Source organism: Oculina patagonica, chromosome 5 (assembly GCF_052425735.1).
Source record: "Oculina patagonica isolate OP01 chromosome 5, crgOcupat, whole genome shotgun sequence".
Lineage (NCBI taxonomy): Eukaryota > Metazoa > Cnidaria > Anthozoa > Scleractinia > Oculinidae > Oculina > Oculina patagonica.
Genome location: NC_135762.1, coordinates 5467980 through 5486207, shown reverse-complemented (window position 1 = coordinate 5486207; position 18228 = coordinate 5467980). Strand labels below are relative to the sequence as shown.

The following is an 18228-nucleotide window of genomic DNA, read 5'->3' as shown; positions in this document are numbered from 1 at the left end:
TAATCATGATTAATTAGATCCTTGTTTGGACAAAGAGATACTTTCCTGTATTTGGTTAGAGCAAATTACATCATTTTAGAACCATTCGTTGAACTAGTCAAATACAGACACAGTTGTTTTTACTTTCATTTAGGGACTGCTCAAGATGAAGCTTTTCGAAAAAATCATTATATTACAACGGTATTCAAGTTTTATGTTATAAATGACAGAATTTTTTTTGATTGAAAGTAATTATTTTGTTTTTACTTTAATTTGACATATTTTTATCAAACCATTCAAACAATTGTCAGTTACTTCATTTAATTGCAAGCTTCTCTCATCTGAGAGGTATTCTTAGGGAGAAATGATATGAAAAAATTCTGTAGCCCATTAAAGAAGAAAGAAAAGAAAATTTATTCTGAGAGGGATTCAGAGCAACACTGTTCTATTTTTGTCACATTCAGTCACAAATCAAAGCATATCTTTTGAGATTAGACTACTAACCCTAGTATTTTCTTGAGGAAATTTATTGTGATTCAAATTATTTTACGATCCTTGATAAATTGGTATTTTTGATAGTAGTATTTTTTATTATGGTACCATATAATCCTCATATAACCCTCCATTCCAAGCAGATTTAGGTTCAGTGTAATACCTAACAAACTTTGATATAACAAATAGCTCTGGATATAAGAAATAATCGCCTTGTTGAGCTGACAGTCGTCAACTGTAATATGTCACATAGGATACAGAGAACTAAATTTTGGGAGCAGAGTGAAATTTATTAAACAGGGGTTGCACACTATAAATGAGCTTGCGCTGATCGATTTAACTGTGTAACCCTTTTGTTACAAATCTTCAAGCAGAAAAGACCTGTAACTTCATCATTTAATCAAACGTTTCGTAGTTGCTGTTAAAGTCTGCTGAATTATATAGATCTACACTTAGAATGTAAGAATGTAATCTCAAGTAACTTAAATATAAAATATAATCATATTTAACAAGCCAGGGGTAAAGTGGTGGTGGGTATATTCATTTTTATATACCAATATGGTATTTTAGGGTTGAATTGTAGAATTAAAAGTTATGTTATATTTAAAAATAAATGTTGCAGTTAAGGGTATTTAAAAATTTAAGGATATAATAGTATTAAAGGGCATTTAGAAACTTAAAGTTACTTGCCGTTCATATTATTCATTAAATATACAATTGAATTTGTTAGTAAATAATTACAAGTGATAGTGTTTAATGGAAGGATCAAGGAAAGACATAAATTGGAAGAAAAAATGGGAGAAAAGAATTAGCTTGAATTGGAAATAACAAAATGTAGTTATTTTTTTGCCAGTGAGGGTAGGACGGTATTAGGAGATAGAGTTTTTTATAATAAATAATTTTTGAATTGAGAATTATTTTTGGAGCGAGCGAGGCATTCAAAGAATTGTAAAGAAAGTTTGTAACAGAATGTTGGAAGAAAATGAAAGTATTGGTATTACGCAGAAGAATGACCTTAACAATACATTGTTTGTAAAATGTTGTTTTGTTAGGTTTCAATGAAATGTTATGTTTTTTAAGGTACAAATGTTGTACAAGACATGTTTAGTAATAAAATGAATGTTACATCATGTTTAAAGTATTGTTCTTGGGTTGGAATAATTGTTATAATTATTATTGAGGTAAAACAAAACTTAGAGTCAGCAAAGCTGATTATGGAAACCATTTTAAAGGTTTTAAATGTTCTTGAAACCAAACACTGCACTCCAGCATTTTTCTCTCATACAGTGAGCCACTGGTTAATTTTGACTGTCATTATTCTTTTACTTTTAAATCACCCTGTAGATCTGGGGACAGATTTCTTGAAGCCCTCTTAATAATCAACTCCAAAGCTTATTGTTAAGAAACTACTTCAAATTCATCTTACTTAGGAGAGGCTTTGTGAAATCTCCCTCTCTCCCCCTGGCTGATAAATGTTGTTGAAGTTATCAATCAGCAATGTTTCAAGATTTACAAAGAGGTTTTGTATGTACCATTTATTTTTAGGTTATAAGATTACACCATATAGAGATCTCAAGAGGCCAGCTGGCCTGAAAAGATCATCTTCACTACGAACCCCACGGGGTCGACGAGACAGTGGTTCTAATGATACTGGTAGGTAGTGTTCACTGACAGTGTGAACGTCTTCAATAATTTATCTTCTTTGGTGATAAACAGTGAAGAGCCAGCAAAAAATTGGCATTGCTATAATGTCAATCTGCAATGATAAAATTCATTTAAGTAGTTTGAAAATTGTCTGATAACATAAACCCAGATACCAATTTCCTAAAAGTTAGTATAAAGTATTTTTTAACTTTTTGTTTTGAGATAAATCTTTTGTATACCTAAGTATTTGAGCACTAAATTTCTAAAAGTCAGGTCTGCCTAGCTGATAAAAGATTGTCTGTCAATGTAGCAAATTACTAACAAGTGGAAATACATTGTACTGTATAGGCGTAATCTGAAGCCTAATATTTTTAACAAATTATGTAACTAAACATAGAGTTTTCATAAAAAACGACTCTGGCAGTGAGCAGCAATTTGGTGTAACAGATCAGCTAAACCATAATTTTTTTCACAATCTTCCCATCAAAATACTGGTTTCTGAAAAAAATTGTGTTGATATTTTAAAATTTTCCCAACTTGAAACTAAAATAAATGCATGGAGATGAGTATTGAGAATTTGTATGTAAACATCAATCAATTTCAGGAGGCCACACACCTAATCGTGACCGCCAAGTCCGTCGCTCTGCCTCAGGTAACACATGATGAAGATGATATTAATTTTAAGATAATTATAATAATAAAATTTAAAATATTTTAAATTTTCATAATTTGTTGTTAAAAATGATTATTATTCCAGGAAAAAATCTTGACTAGTTACTGTATCATCTTTTTAAATTAAAATTTAATATTAATAATGTTTGAAACAGATTAACTTTACCATTTTTTTTGGCCGCTGAGATTTTCCTAGAGCCCAAAAAAAAGAAAAGGAGGCTTTAAATTAAAATATCAAATAAAATCAAATCTATAAAAACAAGAAAAAGTTTTTCGTTGGTTATTTTTTGCCAATAAGTTCTGAGTACATTTTCAACATGTTTTAGTGCTTTGTTCCCTTAAGTTCACTGCTTGTAAGTCCCCAAATAAAATATTTAACATTTAATTGCTTAAATTTACCTTACATTGCTCTAATCATAAATAAATGCTTCTAAGGCAGAACTTTCTTAACTTATAAAAAAAAAAAAAAAAAAAAAAACCCCAACACTAAACATCGCTGCTATTGTTCCCACTTTAACATCATATTTCATGTTTTCTTTCTTAGTTAAAAGTGCCAGCAAGGATCGAGGAATGAGCCCTGGTCCCCCAGCTAACAGGGTATGACGAGTGTCATTTTCTTTTGTTATTTATAACTACTCTAGATTGCACTTAAACTGACTTATTTACTCAGACTGCCTAACATGATTTGTCTGAGTGTTTACCTCTTAAATTTGACATTACTTTATGCTAATTTTCTTATTTCCGTGTTGTTAGGTGAATGGTCACAGTCCAAGATGTAAGTTTTCACTAATAAAATACTTGTCAATTTCACGTCATTATCAATAGTAATCAATCTACTTTCTCCTTATGATATAAGTACATTGTTAAGCCCCTAGGTGATGAGAATAAAGGAAAACCTCAACTAAAGGACATTGTCTTGATGGTACACCAAATTCTCTGAATGAATATTAAGACATTTATGCCAGTCAGTATGGAGAAGTGATATTTTGAGATTAAAACCAAAAGAGAAAAGTTCATCATGTATATTTTGTATTTTGTAGATTTTGTATACTCATTGTCAATTGTATATTAACTGCAAATTTCCTTCCAACTAGCAGCTAGTGCCAAGTCGCCAACAGGATCCTCTGGAAGAAGGGTTAGTAGTGAATTGAGGGGTTTTGGTTACACAGTTTATTTCTTGTTTATACACCTGTAGAACATTGAATCATATATTTTATTTGATGTTTCCATTCATTTGTCTAGTATATAGTGTAAAGAGATGTTAATAAAACAATATTGTCCAACTTTGCTTTACAGACTCCTAACACTGGCCATGTGCACCCTAATGAGGAGTTGTAAGTGAAGTTTGAACACTGACATTAAAAGTGCCAACATTTAACAAAATTGTTACATCAAAAATGGTTTTCTCCATGAAATTTGTATCTTTTTATTAAGATATTGGCTATCAGCTAAAAAATAAACATTATTTAAAAATCATTTCTGAATTCCCTGGTATAGTTAAAAGGTCAAGCTAGTTAAGTTTTTTGTCAGATGCCATCAATTGGCATCTGACTGTCAGAGACCATTAGCTTTATAGTCTTTGGAAATTATTTATCTGGAAATAATTGTTCAATAAAGGTTATATCAGGACGGTGTTTAAAGGGATGAAGGGAAAAACCACCACATGATGATGCCAATCCTGTGGAATCTCTCTTGTATTTGAGATCATTCTCAGAATAACAGAGTAGTAATGGGATCTAGATATGGGTTGAGATTTAAATAAAGAAAATACTCACCAATAGCAATACATTTCCAATAACTGTCAGCTGTTGACTGTTCATTGATGTTTTTACACAATTTTGTTATAATAAACATTGATATTTATTTAAAACAGGTACCCAGCCCATGTGTTTGAGAAGGAATCTCCAGATTCAGGTGAGATTTTTCGTGACGCGTTGAAATTTATCCAAGATCATGCCTGGTTTATGTGAAATACAGACACCAAGAGGGGTGTTTACAAAACCAAGGGTGAATTTGCCTTAAGGTTTTTGTTGATGTTTAATAATTTAAAAAGTAGAGAATTGTTCTGTTCACAAAACAGCATGAACTAAAATACCGGTAATAAAAAAATTCTGGCTGTTCTCTCTCTGTGTCTGTATTTCTTTAAGATAAAATCAAGTAAAAATCTAAACATAAAACATTTGGTAAACACTTGAGTTGATAAACAGGATTGAAAACAGTTGGAGAATTAATGTTTCAATTCATTCTAAAGAATAAGTTTGACCTGTCACACAATCTAAACCTTCAGGAGCAAATTCTAATAATTAATAAATCTATACAGAATTAAACATATTTTGACTTAAAAATGTAACTAAAGAAGCTGCTTTACATTAAAATGTAAATCGCTGTTTCAAAAAGCAATCATAAATATTTTTATTAATTATTATAAACGGTTACGTATTGGTACACAGCAAAAGTTAAGAATTTCCAAGCACCAACCCGGAACTGAATCATATGACATGAATGGGATTGATCAGAGTAATACTTAGACAAATTTTCATACATTACACAGCTTGGAGGAAGGGAGCTCCGAAGAAAGTCATTAGGAAACCTAAACCAAAGGCTAGCCCTTCAACAAGTAACAAGTTTTACTCCACAGTCTGGCTTAGTGATTACGAGTCTGAACGTGAACCTGATAGAAAATTAGAATTAATAGGAAGTAGGGGTACCACCCCGTTTAGTAGTCATGTGACCACACCCTATAGCAGCCGTCCAACTTCGCCCCTCGGCAGTCAAGCTTCTTCGCCGTTTAGTAGTCGACCTAATACTCCGTCACTGTTTTCAAAGTTTGGAGACGAGGATTCAGGCTTACATTCAGAAATCGATAAATCATGTGAAGAGATGATTGGACCTAGAAAAAAACTTCATCGAACGTTAAGTTTACCAGATGCTGAGCTGAGTCAGCTCCACGCGCAAGATTTACAAGATCGGTTTACAGCGCTGCAATTAGAACAAGAAAATAGAGAACTGAAAAAGCTAACTGTTGAATTGCAAATGGCTTTAGAAAAACTTGTGGATAGAGTGAACTGCTTACAGGCTGTTGAAAATGACAGTTTAGAGGAGGTTCCGTCCTACTCAGTAACACATTCACTTAGGGATGGAAATCAGTCAGATTCGCAGGTCTCTTTTGAAAATTATCATAATGATTTTTCACAGTCCAATAGTCTACCACAAACACTTAGAAAAAGGTCCAAAAGTGATGTTGACTTACTTGCAAGAAGAAAAAATAAAATAAAAGAAAGCAGCAACTGTTCTGTAAGCTAGTCAATGAAAAAAGAACCCTGTCACTGTTAATAACGTACTAAAATTTATATTTTTGTGTAGAAAGAAATATTTTTATCATGTGCAAGAAACGTGTAGGTACAAAAAAAGATAATATTGAATGTTTCAGAGTAAAACTTATAAAGAATATTTTGATCTTTTGAAATTTTACTAGAACCTTGAAAATATGTTTCACTTCACATTTTCCATTTAACTAGACGAAAAACTGACTAATTTTACTAATACCTCACAGCTGAACGAATAATGAAACTGTTATCACCTGAGCACCCGTCAATTCCACATTGCTGTGTATTGTTTGACAACAAGCATGGAGACCAAAGTGAATGGAAGTTATTCAAGGAATTCCTTTCTGGCACGCAAATCCATTAAACAGCTTAATAAACTTCTCGTTTTTCTTGTTGAAGACTGTAGGATTTGAAGTTTAAACTGTCTTCTACATGTAAACTTCTCGGTCTTGAGCTAAGAACATTTTAAAAAAAAAAAAAGCATACACTTGAGTTAATTTCCAATAAGAGTTCAGTGTTAATCTGGAGATTTAACCATGGAATGTATACAGAGATCACTGAGGTGTTAGCTGATAAAAATACTAAGGATTTATTTTCAGTAAGAATATAATGCCATGCATGAATTTCATTTTAAAACCTAAATAATATAAATGTTATTTTGAAACCATTAATTGGCATGATTTTGGATGAAGTCTGATATCTGAGTCTTCTTACGACTTTGAAGAGTGGAAAAATATTTGTTAGTTTGCCTTTTAGATTCCCGCTTTGTTGGCCGATAAGAACTGTCAACAGCATTGTCTACAGAGTTTATCGTTATTCTGTGTGTTTATAATCATTTCACAGTTATAATGATATTAAGTTTAATTCATTAGACAAAAAAAAAGTTATAAATCACTTAATCAACATAAAATTGCAAGAAGTAAATTTTAAAAATTATTTGTAAAGCTGTGAATTGTAAAATCCATTCAAGGCTTAAATTTGAAAGGTGATAAAACTATATAAACTGCAATATTTTTCTGAAGAAAATTGTACATCTAGCATTATATTTGAGGCCCTCTATGAGTATATCAGTGAATTTGAAATCGATGTTAACTGGCTTCAACAGAACGGTAATCTCAGTGACCCAAGGAATGATTTACAAATCAGAATGAATAAATACAACCAAAAAGAAAAGAAATAAATACCACAGTTGCTCATGACGAACAGATTGAAACAAATTTCCGATAGAAAAGTTATGATTTTGATTACAAATAGACAATACACATAGAGAGTCTCCACTTTGAATATAAAAACTTAACCTTGTAGGTTGTTAACTTTAAAAGAAAGATGTTTTAAATCCAACTAAACTGTAAACTTTAAACGTTCGTAAACAAAACTAAAAACAGTTAACAAAAAATAAAAACTTCCCTACGTTGTATAATGCCCACATCCTGTATATTCAAACTGTAAATATCAACTTTATTTTACCAATAAAATATACCCTAAGCAGTTTATTTTGTTTATCATTTTTATTTTTATTTTGGGGGGATTTACCCTGAAGCAGCTTCTGTAATTTGCACAATATTTCATAAGTCAATATGATTTTTCTGTGTGACAGGCCAGCTTAATCTTTACGATGGAGTGCTTAAATTTTTTGTTATATAATATATTTTTGTTATGATACAGTAGTAACTTGTATTGTAAAAACTATGCTTTATTGGTTTATTTTAAACTTTCTTATCTAGCCTTTCAAAACGTATTTAAAACTAAATGTAATAATTGCGTATTGTCCATGTTATGGTTGCGGTACAGCTCAGTTGGAGTCAATGCACTATGTTTAATGTGGTCATTAAACTGTCTGTGATCGCATGCATGTTTACATCTGAAATAAAAAAAAAATTAACACATTTGTGGCTTGTCACACACCAAAAGCTTGACTTTGGTTGCATGCAGAAGCTACTTCAGGCGACAGTATTATTTTTTTTGACAATGTGGATGTGGCTCTCATGATGTATCAGTGAAATGCAGTTCTCAACTTTCTCATGAGATTCCATTCTTTAATCTCCTTTCTTTTCCTCTTTCTGAAAACACTTAACACAGTGCATGTCACATTTCTCCATCATCTTTCCATCTGACCCTCTTGTAAAGATTTTGAAACAGATTCTCTTGTACCTGGTGGTGAAATTGAAATGGGATCAATCCCCAACTTTTTTTTATATCCTTCCTATCCAAATAAATATTTGCAAGGAGCTCCCACCTCAAAGATAAATTAAACAAATTATAATTAGTGAATTATTGTCGGGCCAGTTTTAAATCACTTCAAAGTCTAATGGAATGGGATTGGTTGACAGTTTTCTTTGTTAAAGAAATTATATGCAAGGTACTCGAAAAACACCTGATATTTTGTGAGCCATTACGACTAGAACTCGATCTGAAGGGAACAAAAGAAGGCTTGCATTTTACACTAAAAAATGTAAAACATTAGTTACTGGGAGGTGGTCAAAGCAAAATGGGAGTTCTGCATTTAGGGGCGGGAAGGAAGTGGGATTTCTACAAAATAAGGATTTTGGTTGATACACGGATACTATGCATGAGCGGTTTGGACATGTGTTAGCGACCCTGTGACCAACAGGTACCCGCAGCCAATCACAAAGCTTGTTGATGGGAAACTGTTTTATCATGTTTCTTTTTGTTGATTATTGGAATTTTGTAACTGTATCACATGAATCTCACTGTCTTACACATAATGAAGACAAAAACACATTGAAACTTGAAACTATGATATTTTTCAAATTAAGAAGTTACCCTTTGAAATATATAAATACTACCCCTTTCTCCTGTAACCTGTCTGATATTGTTAATAAATTATGATTGTAGCACATGTGAGGTGAAACTGGTCCAATAATTCCACTAATGTGAAACAAAACAATGTGTTTTTGTCTTCAAAACACCCAAATGCACTCTTATTGAGTCAGAATTGGAACCTGAGAAAAAAAAAATGACGCACTAAACTTTGATGTCATATGCTTCCTCTACAGAGAGAATTGAATCCGGCGTGGATCCATCGTTTGAGTAGATACAATGGGGCTCCTTGCTAATTCCTTAACTCTCATGGGATCAGGAGCTTGAATTAAACATTAAATTCACTGAACTTTAAAATAAACAACAATGTTAAACAATAAGCAACTTGGAGAAAACTCTCTTGCAATGTATCGCCTTAATTGCATGCTAGTGTTATTGACGTGTGTATCCAGTAAAATATGAACAAGTATAAACTGTTTTTAAGTTAGGTAAGAATTAATTTGCTTAAATAGAGTGTTTGTTAGGCCACTTAAAATGGAAGAGTCGGTTGCAAGTCAAAAGCAGGCAAAACCTGTTGGACGAGTAATTAAAATAAACAATTTGGCCAGATGCTTGAAAAGCTGTAGATTATTGTTGTAGCACTCAGAATAAAGAATGTTAACCAAAGGAATGAAGAAACACAAGAGTTTCAAGACTAAATCAGAATAAAGTTAAAGTAACAAGTAAATGAATTGAAAAGGCTACAGGTCTTTTTTGACTGTCAATGTCAATATTATATTTCACACTAGCAAGATTTATTTATTAACGCCAATTGTCAAGATGCAATTTTATGGTTTCTTGATTTTGGTGAAGCATTTATTTGACAAGTTTAACTTGCAATTTATAGCAGTGTAAATTTTTCAAATTTCGTTGGTCTCTTATTTGTTTTGACCTTTTTTAACACCTGGTAGTAATAGCGACATTTTGACTTTCCCTAAAGATCTAAACCATTGTAAACATCCATTAAACACCAATCAAAGATTGCTTTTAGTCAATTAGATAAATTTTCCAGTTTGAATAAGTTTAAGATTGAGTGCGCTTTAAAGCTTTTAACACTTAATTAGAGTAGTTATATTATTTTGAACTTAAAAACTTGCATTATTAATTAATACTGTATTGTCAGTGCTTTTAGCCCAGTAGTCCAATAAACGGAGATGATGACTCCACCTTCTGTCTCTTCTTTGCTTTGCTCAAATTAATCTAACTCTTGTCTCTAAATCTTTTGAGCTATTTAAGTCTTTCAGTAGCAAACATAAACATTGATACCATATAATAAACTTAAGGGTGTCTCTGTGTCCATGTGGTGTTGGGTATGGTGAACTTAAACTGGTGAAGGGTCACTTTTTCTTTCTAACTAAATGTATTTTTTTTCTTCTATCCAAAACAACAAACCATTATTTCCATTTCACTCTTTTGTAGCAGTTAAGCTATTTGACCAAAAAATGATTTTTTTAAAATTAAATTCCTTTAGGTGCAAGCTAAATATACCGGATGGTTTTTTGGGACATTCCCTCTCACTAAACAAGTTTCATTGTGATTGTTTAATAAATGTTAATTTGAAATTTTGTCTTGAAAATTAAAAAAAAATTGACATTTTGGAGAGGTTGTTTGAGCTTATTCCCCCTTGTAATATTACAAGTGGAATGAATGAGCCAACCGACCTGCAAAATTTCAGGTGGAACAGGATCAAAACAATAACATTTCTTTCACAAAAAATATAATTTATTGTTGGTTACCAGTCCTTTCTGTGGTTTATTCTTTAGGGTACACGGTCATTAATTATTTATCCTGTCTTTGTTCATTCTTTCCTGCTGCTGCAAATTTCTCATTTAACACATCTGCCATCATTGATTTATTTTCTCTGCAAGAGCTTTTGAATATGCATCTGTAAAAGGAATTTAAATTACAAAACTAAACTTTGATCTGATAAGCATATCTAATATCAATAGCATTACTGTTTAATCCCCCCTCAAATATTTAATTAAAATAAAGTAAGGCGGTAAGGTGCTTGCATCGAAATAGGTTATTGTTAAATTCATAAACAAAAATCGTAAGTGTCATAAGAAAATTAAATCTTATCACAAATGTTGCTAAATGTAATATTTAAAATGGCTTTTTATTTAATCAAGGTTAGGAAATGAATTTGGACTTCACAAATACTTCATAACATTTTTGACAGCTTTCCCTTTCAATGTAAAAACATTTAATAAGTGTTAAGAGCATAAATGTCTGGATGGAAGTGTATATGTTAATGCAAAGAAGCTTAGCTTACTTCCTGAGTCAGCAGGTGTTCCCTAAACCACCTCCCTTCTAGCCTCCTCATTGGCTAATTCCATGCTCCCTCCTTTGATTTTTAATGGCTTCCTGTGGTTTTATCATAATTGTCTTTTACTCAAAGGAAAAAAATAGAAGCCACTCTGTTTTGCATAAAATTCATCAAGCTCATAAAAAATTATTGTTTTCCTTAATTTCTTTACTCCTTTAAATTCTTTTCCTTGAGTATTCTATAACTATCCATTCATCATTCTAAGCCAAATATAAATAATACAAAAAGAGTGTACTAAAGAGATAAATATTTTAAATTATAAAGGTTAGCTTGAAGGCTGTTTTCTTGCCTAGTCAACATAATGGTAATATTGATATTGTTACGTACAGTTAAAATTTAAATAAAATAAATACTGTTAAAAAAATAGCTTCTACATTTTTACAGCCAGATTTTTTATGGCCTCAGGCTAAGAAATCTTTTGTTATTAGTTTCTTTTAGATGGTAAAGCTTATCTATCTGTTGATTAGGTATAAATTAAGATAACTTGCATTTTAAGCAACATATTGCATTATGAGAGTTTATCTCCAAGTGAATTTTCTTTGACAAAAGATAAATTTTCATTCTAATTTATAACTACTGTGTGTTCTACAGTTAAAACAATAAACAATTTTGGCCTTTGCTTTTATAACCTGGTTACAACTTGTGGGTCAAAGTAAAATTGGGGAGAACTGGCTTTACATATTGCTCTTAATTTTGAATTTTTTTGTCATGGAATATAAAAATAAGATTATAGATAACCTAATTAATACAATAAAACTCTTTGAAAATTCATTTTTTTTCTTTACCACCAGGTTTCTGAAATTTTAGAAAGGATTGGCTGGGAATTTTTGTGATGGAAATAGAACAAAATGTGACATGCTATTCCTTAGTAAATGCCCCTGTCATATCTGTTTCATTTCTTGATATCTTTCTTATAATTGATTAAACGTAATTTTACACCTGTAGTATTTTGAAAAAATGTGTATTTTTTTATTCACAGCTAAAGATCCAAAGAAAATCAAGAGAGAAAGAATATCAGTTCATGGATTCTACAGAATAGGAAAAGTAATAGGAGATGGAAACTTTGCTGTTGTTAGAGAATGTAAAAATAGGTATGTCGTCTTCATCTTTTGGGAAGTGTGAATAGAAATGAAGTTTATGTTGACAATATATAGCATTACAGGCTGTCGACTCTGACAAGAAAGTCCTATCAGATTGCCTGGGGCTAGTGGATTTTCTTGTGGGGGGGGGGGTCTCTTTCTTGTTTCTAGTCAACTTTATCCCTCACTTCCCCGATGGTGAAGTAAAATTTTTGGACTTAAAGATGAATTCCTTAGTCTTCCGTACTGCGCAAATAATCTCGGCTGCAATGCTTTCATGTGAGCCCACACTGCCAGGAGGGGCAATAATCTATCACAAGCAAAACCATAAAAAATTCCGCGATCAAACTTACCTATTTCTCATATCATAATTAACGCCAAGGTATCCTTGCAGAACAAATAATAACGAGTAGAGCAACCATGACGCTATTTCAAACCTACGTTCCCAAAGCTCATTGCGAAATTCTTCAACCGAAACGAACTGATAATGCGCGGACTAAAAAACTTCATGTATGCTGTCACCTGAAGTGTAACGTTTCAACGAATTCTAAATACAAAAACGAAAACAAACCCTGAGTCTGCGCAGAACGGACTGGAAATCAGCTTTAAAAGATGGCAGATGAAGTAAGGACACTGAGAAATGCCTTGAAGGCAGTGCATGATGGTTCCAACTTGCCCAAATAGGGGCAAGCTGGAAACCTATTTTTTTTTTTGCACCCTGGAAATTGACTTTCATAAGCCGCCTTCTAATCTACGGTAGACAATTTAACATGCAGTGGATATTGAACACAATGTCTTTTACACTCTGCTAACATGTATCCCCACCATTTTATAATTTATAAACAAATATTTTAATGTCACTATTTGCTATTAATGTTTTTCCATGTGTTTTTTTTTTGATAGAAAAACTAATAGAGAATATGCCCTAAAGATTATTAGCAAAGCTAAAGTGAAAGGAAAGGTGAGGTTAAAATACATTACACTGAATTATGTACATGTATGTTATTAATGTGTTGCATTTTTTTGCTGGCCTTGCTCACTAGTTGTTATAATTAAATAAAGGGAAGCCTTGAGCCAAGTGGCCCATACAACCTGTACTTCCAGAGCTTATCCTGGTTTCGATAGCATTAGGCAGCTAGGAATATTTCTACCACACCCTTGATGGGATCATTGGGATGCTAGTCCATTGCAGGGTACCCCCAGCATTATTTCGCAGGTACCCATTTATACACCTGGGTGGAGAGAGGCACTATAAGATAAAAGGGCTCAAACCTGGACTGCTTGATCTGGAGTCCAGAGCACTAAGTATTTGGCCACTGCAGCTTCCATAGTAATATATATAGATGCAGCTAGTCCTAAGTTGCGGTGATATAGATGTAGTCTCTTACTAAAATGGTGATAGTAGGGTGTCCAACTGGAATGCAGAAAGTTGTAGGTTTGCAGATTTCTGTTGGGAAAACTCAGTAGCTTGTGCCACTGACCAATTAATATTTTTTTGTGAGATGAATCAGGTGATTCTTTTTTTTCAGGAACATATGGTTGAAAATGAAATTAGTATATTAAGAAGAGTAAAACACGGAAACATTGTAGAGCTTATAGAAGAATATGAAACTCCCAAAGAAATATTTCTGGTTATGGAGCTTGTCAAGGTGAGAATCAAAATAATTAGCACTGAAGTGTGGAATCGTTTTGAGCAATAATAATGGTAAATCTTCCACTAAAGTGGGTGGAGAAAGAGAAAGACAGGGGGTCTAGAGCTCCTGCTTCCTGTCCCCTCCCCTTCCTGTCTCTTTTTGCAATTTCTTTTGCAAAATATAAGAAATGTTGAGAAATTTTTCTCAATTTCTTTCAGTTCCTGCCACCTTGGAAATCCTGCTTCCTGCCCTCTCCTCTTCTGCCTCTCCCCCCGTACCACTTCCACCCCTTGTTCTCTGGGGCTCACACCCCCTGTTCCCCTCCACATTAAACCCACCACACATATTAGCCCCCCATCTTAAATAAGCCCCCTCTCTTTTATGTCTGATCAAATGGAACAACCTTTTGGGAGAACATGTTATTGACTTTCAATAGAGAAGTATATATTTGTCTTGATGTGCCATCATAAAGAAATGTATGACAATAACTGGAGAGAGGAAATATTCTGAACTTGGGACCTAAATAAAAAAAATATAGTAAAGCAATTACTTATCTTGTTCTTGTTCCTATTTCATTGTGTTTAGGGAGGAGATCTTTTTGAGGCCATAGTGAAGGCTACCAAGTACACAGAGAAAGATGCATGTCACATGGTCCGAGACTTGGCATCGGCACTGCATTACCTACATTCTATGAATATTGTACATAGAGATATTAAACCAGAAAATTTATTAGTAAGTAATTGTTATGTCCATGTTGTGCAAGCTCAGCATTGTGTTTTTTTAGGAGACCTGCACAATGAGATGCCCTTCCTATCTTGCATTTCCAAAAAATGATATACTAATAATATTGACTGATATGCTGAAAAATTATAGCAAAACTAAAATTACAGGCCAATCCACAACTTGAATGTCGGCTTCCTTTTTTGACAAGCAACTCTCAGAGTTTGTGTGCCTGGGGCAGTTGCATGATTGTCTTAGGTTACCTTTTAGTGATTTAGTCAGCAGATGACTTGCTTGGGCCCTTGTCCATCATGCAAGCAGGCATGAAAAGTTTTTATATTTACCTGGCAGTAAAATTGTCCTGTTGCTGTCAACCAGACACCCAACTTTTTTATCCAGCCCTACCAACAAAAAAGCCTTTTGAACAAGTCCAGCTAAAGCTTATTATTACAATTTTGTTGTGCACTGTTCATCTTCTTGAGTGAAATATCCATGACTGTCAAGCAAAAATTATTTCTCACAATGGGAATTTCTTTTCTATTTTTTCTACAGGTTGTAAATTATTCAGATAATAGAAAATCCCTCAAGCTAGCAGATTTTGGTTTAGCTACCGAGGTCAAAAGCCCAATGTTCCTTGTGTGTGGAACACCAACGTATGTCGCACCAGAGATTCTGGATGAGTCAGGGTATGTCATAAATAGTTATTTGAAGTTGTTAAAATGTACATATTCAAAAGTAAAAATTACTGCAAGGAATTTTCAACAGGAATATAGCGCGATAGATTTTGCATTAACTGAAAAACTCTGAAAAAAATTCCGAGTCCCAGATGGGATTTGAACCCACGTCCCTCCGTGATCAAGTCAGATGCTCTTTTTCAGTTAATGCAAAATTTATCATGCTAAATTTCTTCAGAAAGACTCACTTAGTGGTTGAATTTTCAGCAACATGAAGAATATTCTTATCGATTTGATGGAACTTGGAGTTTTTCTAGCTCTCTTGGTCCTCACAGAGACTTTTCACCTCTAATTCAGTATTATTGTATTATTGCTGTTATTTGCAGATATGGACTGAAGGTTGACATTTGGGCAGCAGGAGTAATAACATACATTCTTCTTTGTGGATTTCCACCTTTCAGAAGGTTTGGTTATAAATATAAATAACTATATTCAGCGTAACCCGGTAAATGACTATTAGGCCAACTCGCAATCTAATTGGCTACGCAAACTTAAGGTGGTCTAATTTTTGAAAGACTGACCTGGGGGTGTGTGCGAGTAATATTGCAGATCCGAAAGTTCTAAAACTTTGAATAAACCCCTTTCACTGAAATTTTTGTTGAAAAGATTGGTATTAATTGTTTTGGGTAGTGCTAAAACAATTAGACACATCACTCTTGCCTCTTGGTTTCTGTTGATTTTTGATAGTTGACTTCAGGCTTCGCCCCTCACCCAGTGTGTAGTTCAAAAATTATCCATACCTCCCCCACGGAAGGGATTTTTTTCTAAGACTCCCCCCTACCACTCTGGAAGTTCCAATTAAGCTTCACACATTTCCTTCAAAGTTTTTGGTCTCTGAGACCCCACCCCCAGGAATTTCAAATCCCTTCTGTTGGGAGGGGGGGGAGGCAGTATGGACATTTTCTGGAACCACATAATAGAAACCTTGAGCTTACTTACCATCTTATTGTTAAATAGTCATTCCTTGGTAAAGAGCTTACCTCAATTTAGCACCTCTCCTAAGATATCAAAGTCATACAGTTCACAAATTAAGCTAAATCCAACGACAAATTCTCCTAACTAGTTCTTTAAGAAAATAATGAATAATAGAGACCAGTAAGGAGAATTTACACAGGAAACTTAAGGTATTTTCCATTGCAGTCCAGACCAGGATGAGTTATTTGACTTGATTCTTGCTGGTGAATTTGAATACCTGTCACCATTTTGGGACGACATGTCAGAATCAGCTAAGGTAGGGACTTGTTACATGTAAGTGTAGTAATAGGAATCTAGCAATAAAATTTAGCATTGTGTTGTAATTTTTAGCAAGACCTTGGGAAGCAGGAATGGCACAGTGGTGAGAGCACTCACCCCCTACCGATGTTCACCGCGGTCAAACGCCTCAGGCAGCTTTACTTTCTATTTCGGGGAATTTCGTTCATTATGAAGTTTTCAGTATGAGCAAGGATAGATAAAATAGCTTCTGAGTGTAAACATATTCCCACAGGACTGTCACTAATTTTTCAAGTAGGTGGGGAAATGAAAAATGTAGCCGGGGAACAAGATTTTTCTGTTATAGGTTGTTGAGGGGGGGGGGGGGGGGGAGGAGGGGAGGGCTTAGGAAACAACAAAAATTGTTTCTATTAGGAATTTGTTTTCATGCGATTTTTACGCCATGGTAACTTACAACTTTCTCTTTCTCAACACCATTCGACAAGAATTTGACAAGTTTTCGAAATTTATCGTTTATTATGGGATTTGAAACGGCCTGACTTGTGACTAATGGCGTGACAGAAAAGAGAAGTTGAGGAAGACTGGGAATGAGTGAAAGTAACTCGTAACATGGCGTCAGGAACGTGTTGGGAACTTCAAACTGTTTTTTTTTTTCTTGAACCAAATTTTTTCTTGAGAAATTCACACAACAAAACTTTCTGCACTTATGTGGAATACTCAGACAAGCCAATGTTTTGTCATACAAAGTACGTGTAATAACGCATACGAGCCCTGTAGGACTGATCTGTGTTTATTGACATGTTGCTGATTAAACAGCATTATTGTAAAACAGGCAAGAGGAGAACACAATAATGTTGCAAGTTTACAGTTAACTGATTGCCGATTTTATTTGTGTGGAAAGTGTTCATAGTTCAACTATGGAAAGTCCATGTGTGACTATTACTGGGCCACATGTGTCTTGTGAAATGTCCTTCATGCATCATCCAGGTCACTTGTCGATTCGAAAGTGAAATGCTGAAGCCCAAACTGTTGTTTCTTCAGTTAAACATAATCTTAACTTAAAGCACTGCCAGAAGATAAGAAGGGATAGAGTTTTATTCGTTTATCCACTTTTACCCTCCGTTTTTTCAATGACATTTTCACGCGGAGCCGGAATCTCCGATAACAAGAGAATCCGAATGAAAACGTAAACGTAAACTCACGCGCTTTTAAAGGAAGATGACATCGTTCAATATTTACGCGTTTTCAATCACAGCCTCACATGAAATGTCAATCGCTCTCTTTAAAAGGTGACAAATAATTTGAATTAATAAACTATTGGTTTGTTTTTATTCACAATTCTGTTCATTGATGTATTGTTCACTTTTCGTGTTTTGGTTCTGTATCAAAGTAGCCGGGGCTCAAACTCGTTGTAGCCGGGTAAAATCCCCGGCCCCCGGCCCTTAGTGACAGCCCTGTTCCCATTTCCTCAGGTAAACGAGTGTTTTTACTTTTTAATGTTCCGCATCTGAACCAAAGTGCTTTGACAAAATGGCGCCGACCGCATACGGTATCGCTGTTTTCAAACACGTAGAGCTTTTTTAGTAAAGC

The 18228-nt window shown here is 33.8% G+C and overlaps 1 protein-coding gene across 7 annotated transcripts in view; it reads left to right on the top strand.

Annotated features, from left to right (window-relative positions):
- Positions 1 to 18228, top strand: part of LOC144655171 (serine/threonine-protein kinase DCLK1-like) — a 38580-nt gene that overhangs the window by 8470 nt on the left and 11882 nt on the right. For 4 of the 7 annotated variants that reach the window (XR_013571041.1, XM_078515385.1, XM_078515384.1 and 1 more), the window contains exons 4-17: positions 2017 to 2124; positions 2720 to 2767; positions 3332 to 3384; positions 3541 to 3562; positions 3882 to 3922; positions 4084 to 4121; positions 4661 to 4701; positions 12239 to 12350; positions 13242 to 13299; positions 13868 to 13987; positions 14558 to 14704; positions 15245 to 15378; positions 15753 to 15830; positions 16567 to 16657. Coding sequence is in view for 6 of the 7 variants with exons in the window: in XM_078515385.1 (XP_078371511.1) it covers positions 2017 to 2124; positions 2720 to 2767; positions 3332 to 3384; positions 3541 to 3562; positions 3882 to 3922; positions 4084 to 4121; positions 4661 to 4701; positions 12239 to 12350; positions 13242 to 13299; positions 13868 to 13987; positions 14558 to 14704; positions 15245 to 15378; positions 15753 to 15830; positions 16567 to 16657 (1091 nt within the window). In the remaining variant the exon portion in view is untranslated. The remainder of the gene's footprint in view (positions 1 to 2016; positions 2125 to 2719; positions 2768 to 3331; positions 3385 to 3540; positions 3563 to 3881; positions 3923 to 4083; positions 4122 to 4660; positions 4702 to 12238; positions 12351 to 13241; positions 13300 to 13867; positions 13988 to 14557; positions 14705 to 15244; positions 15379 to 15752; positions 15831 to 16566; positions 16658 to 18228) is intronic. The other 3 variants (XM_078515380.1, XM_078515382.1, XM_078515383.1) reach the window with 3 other exon arrangements.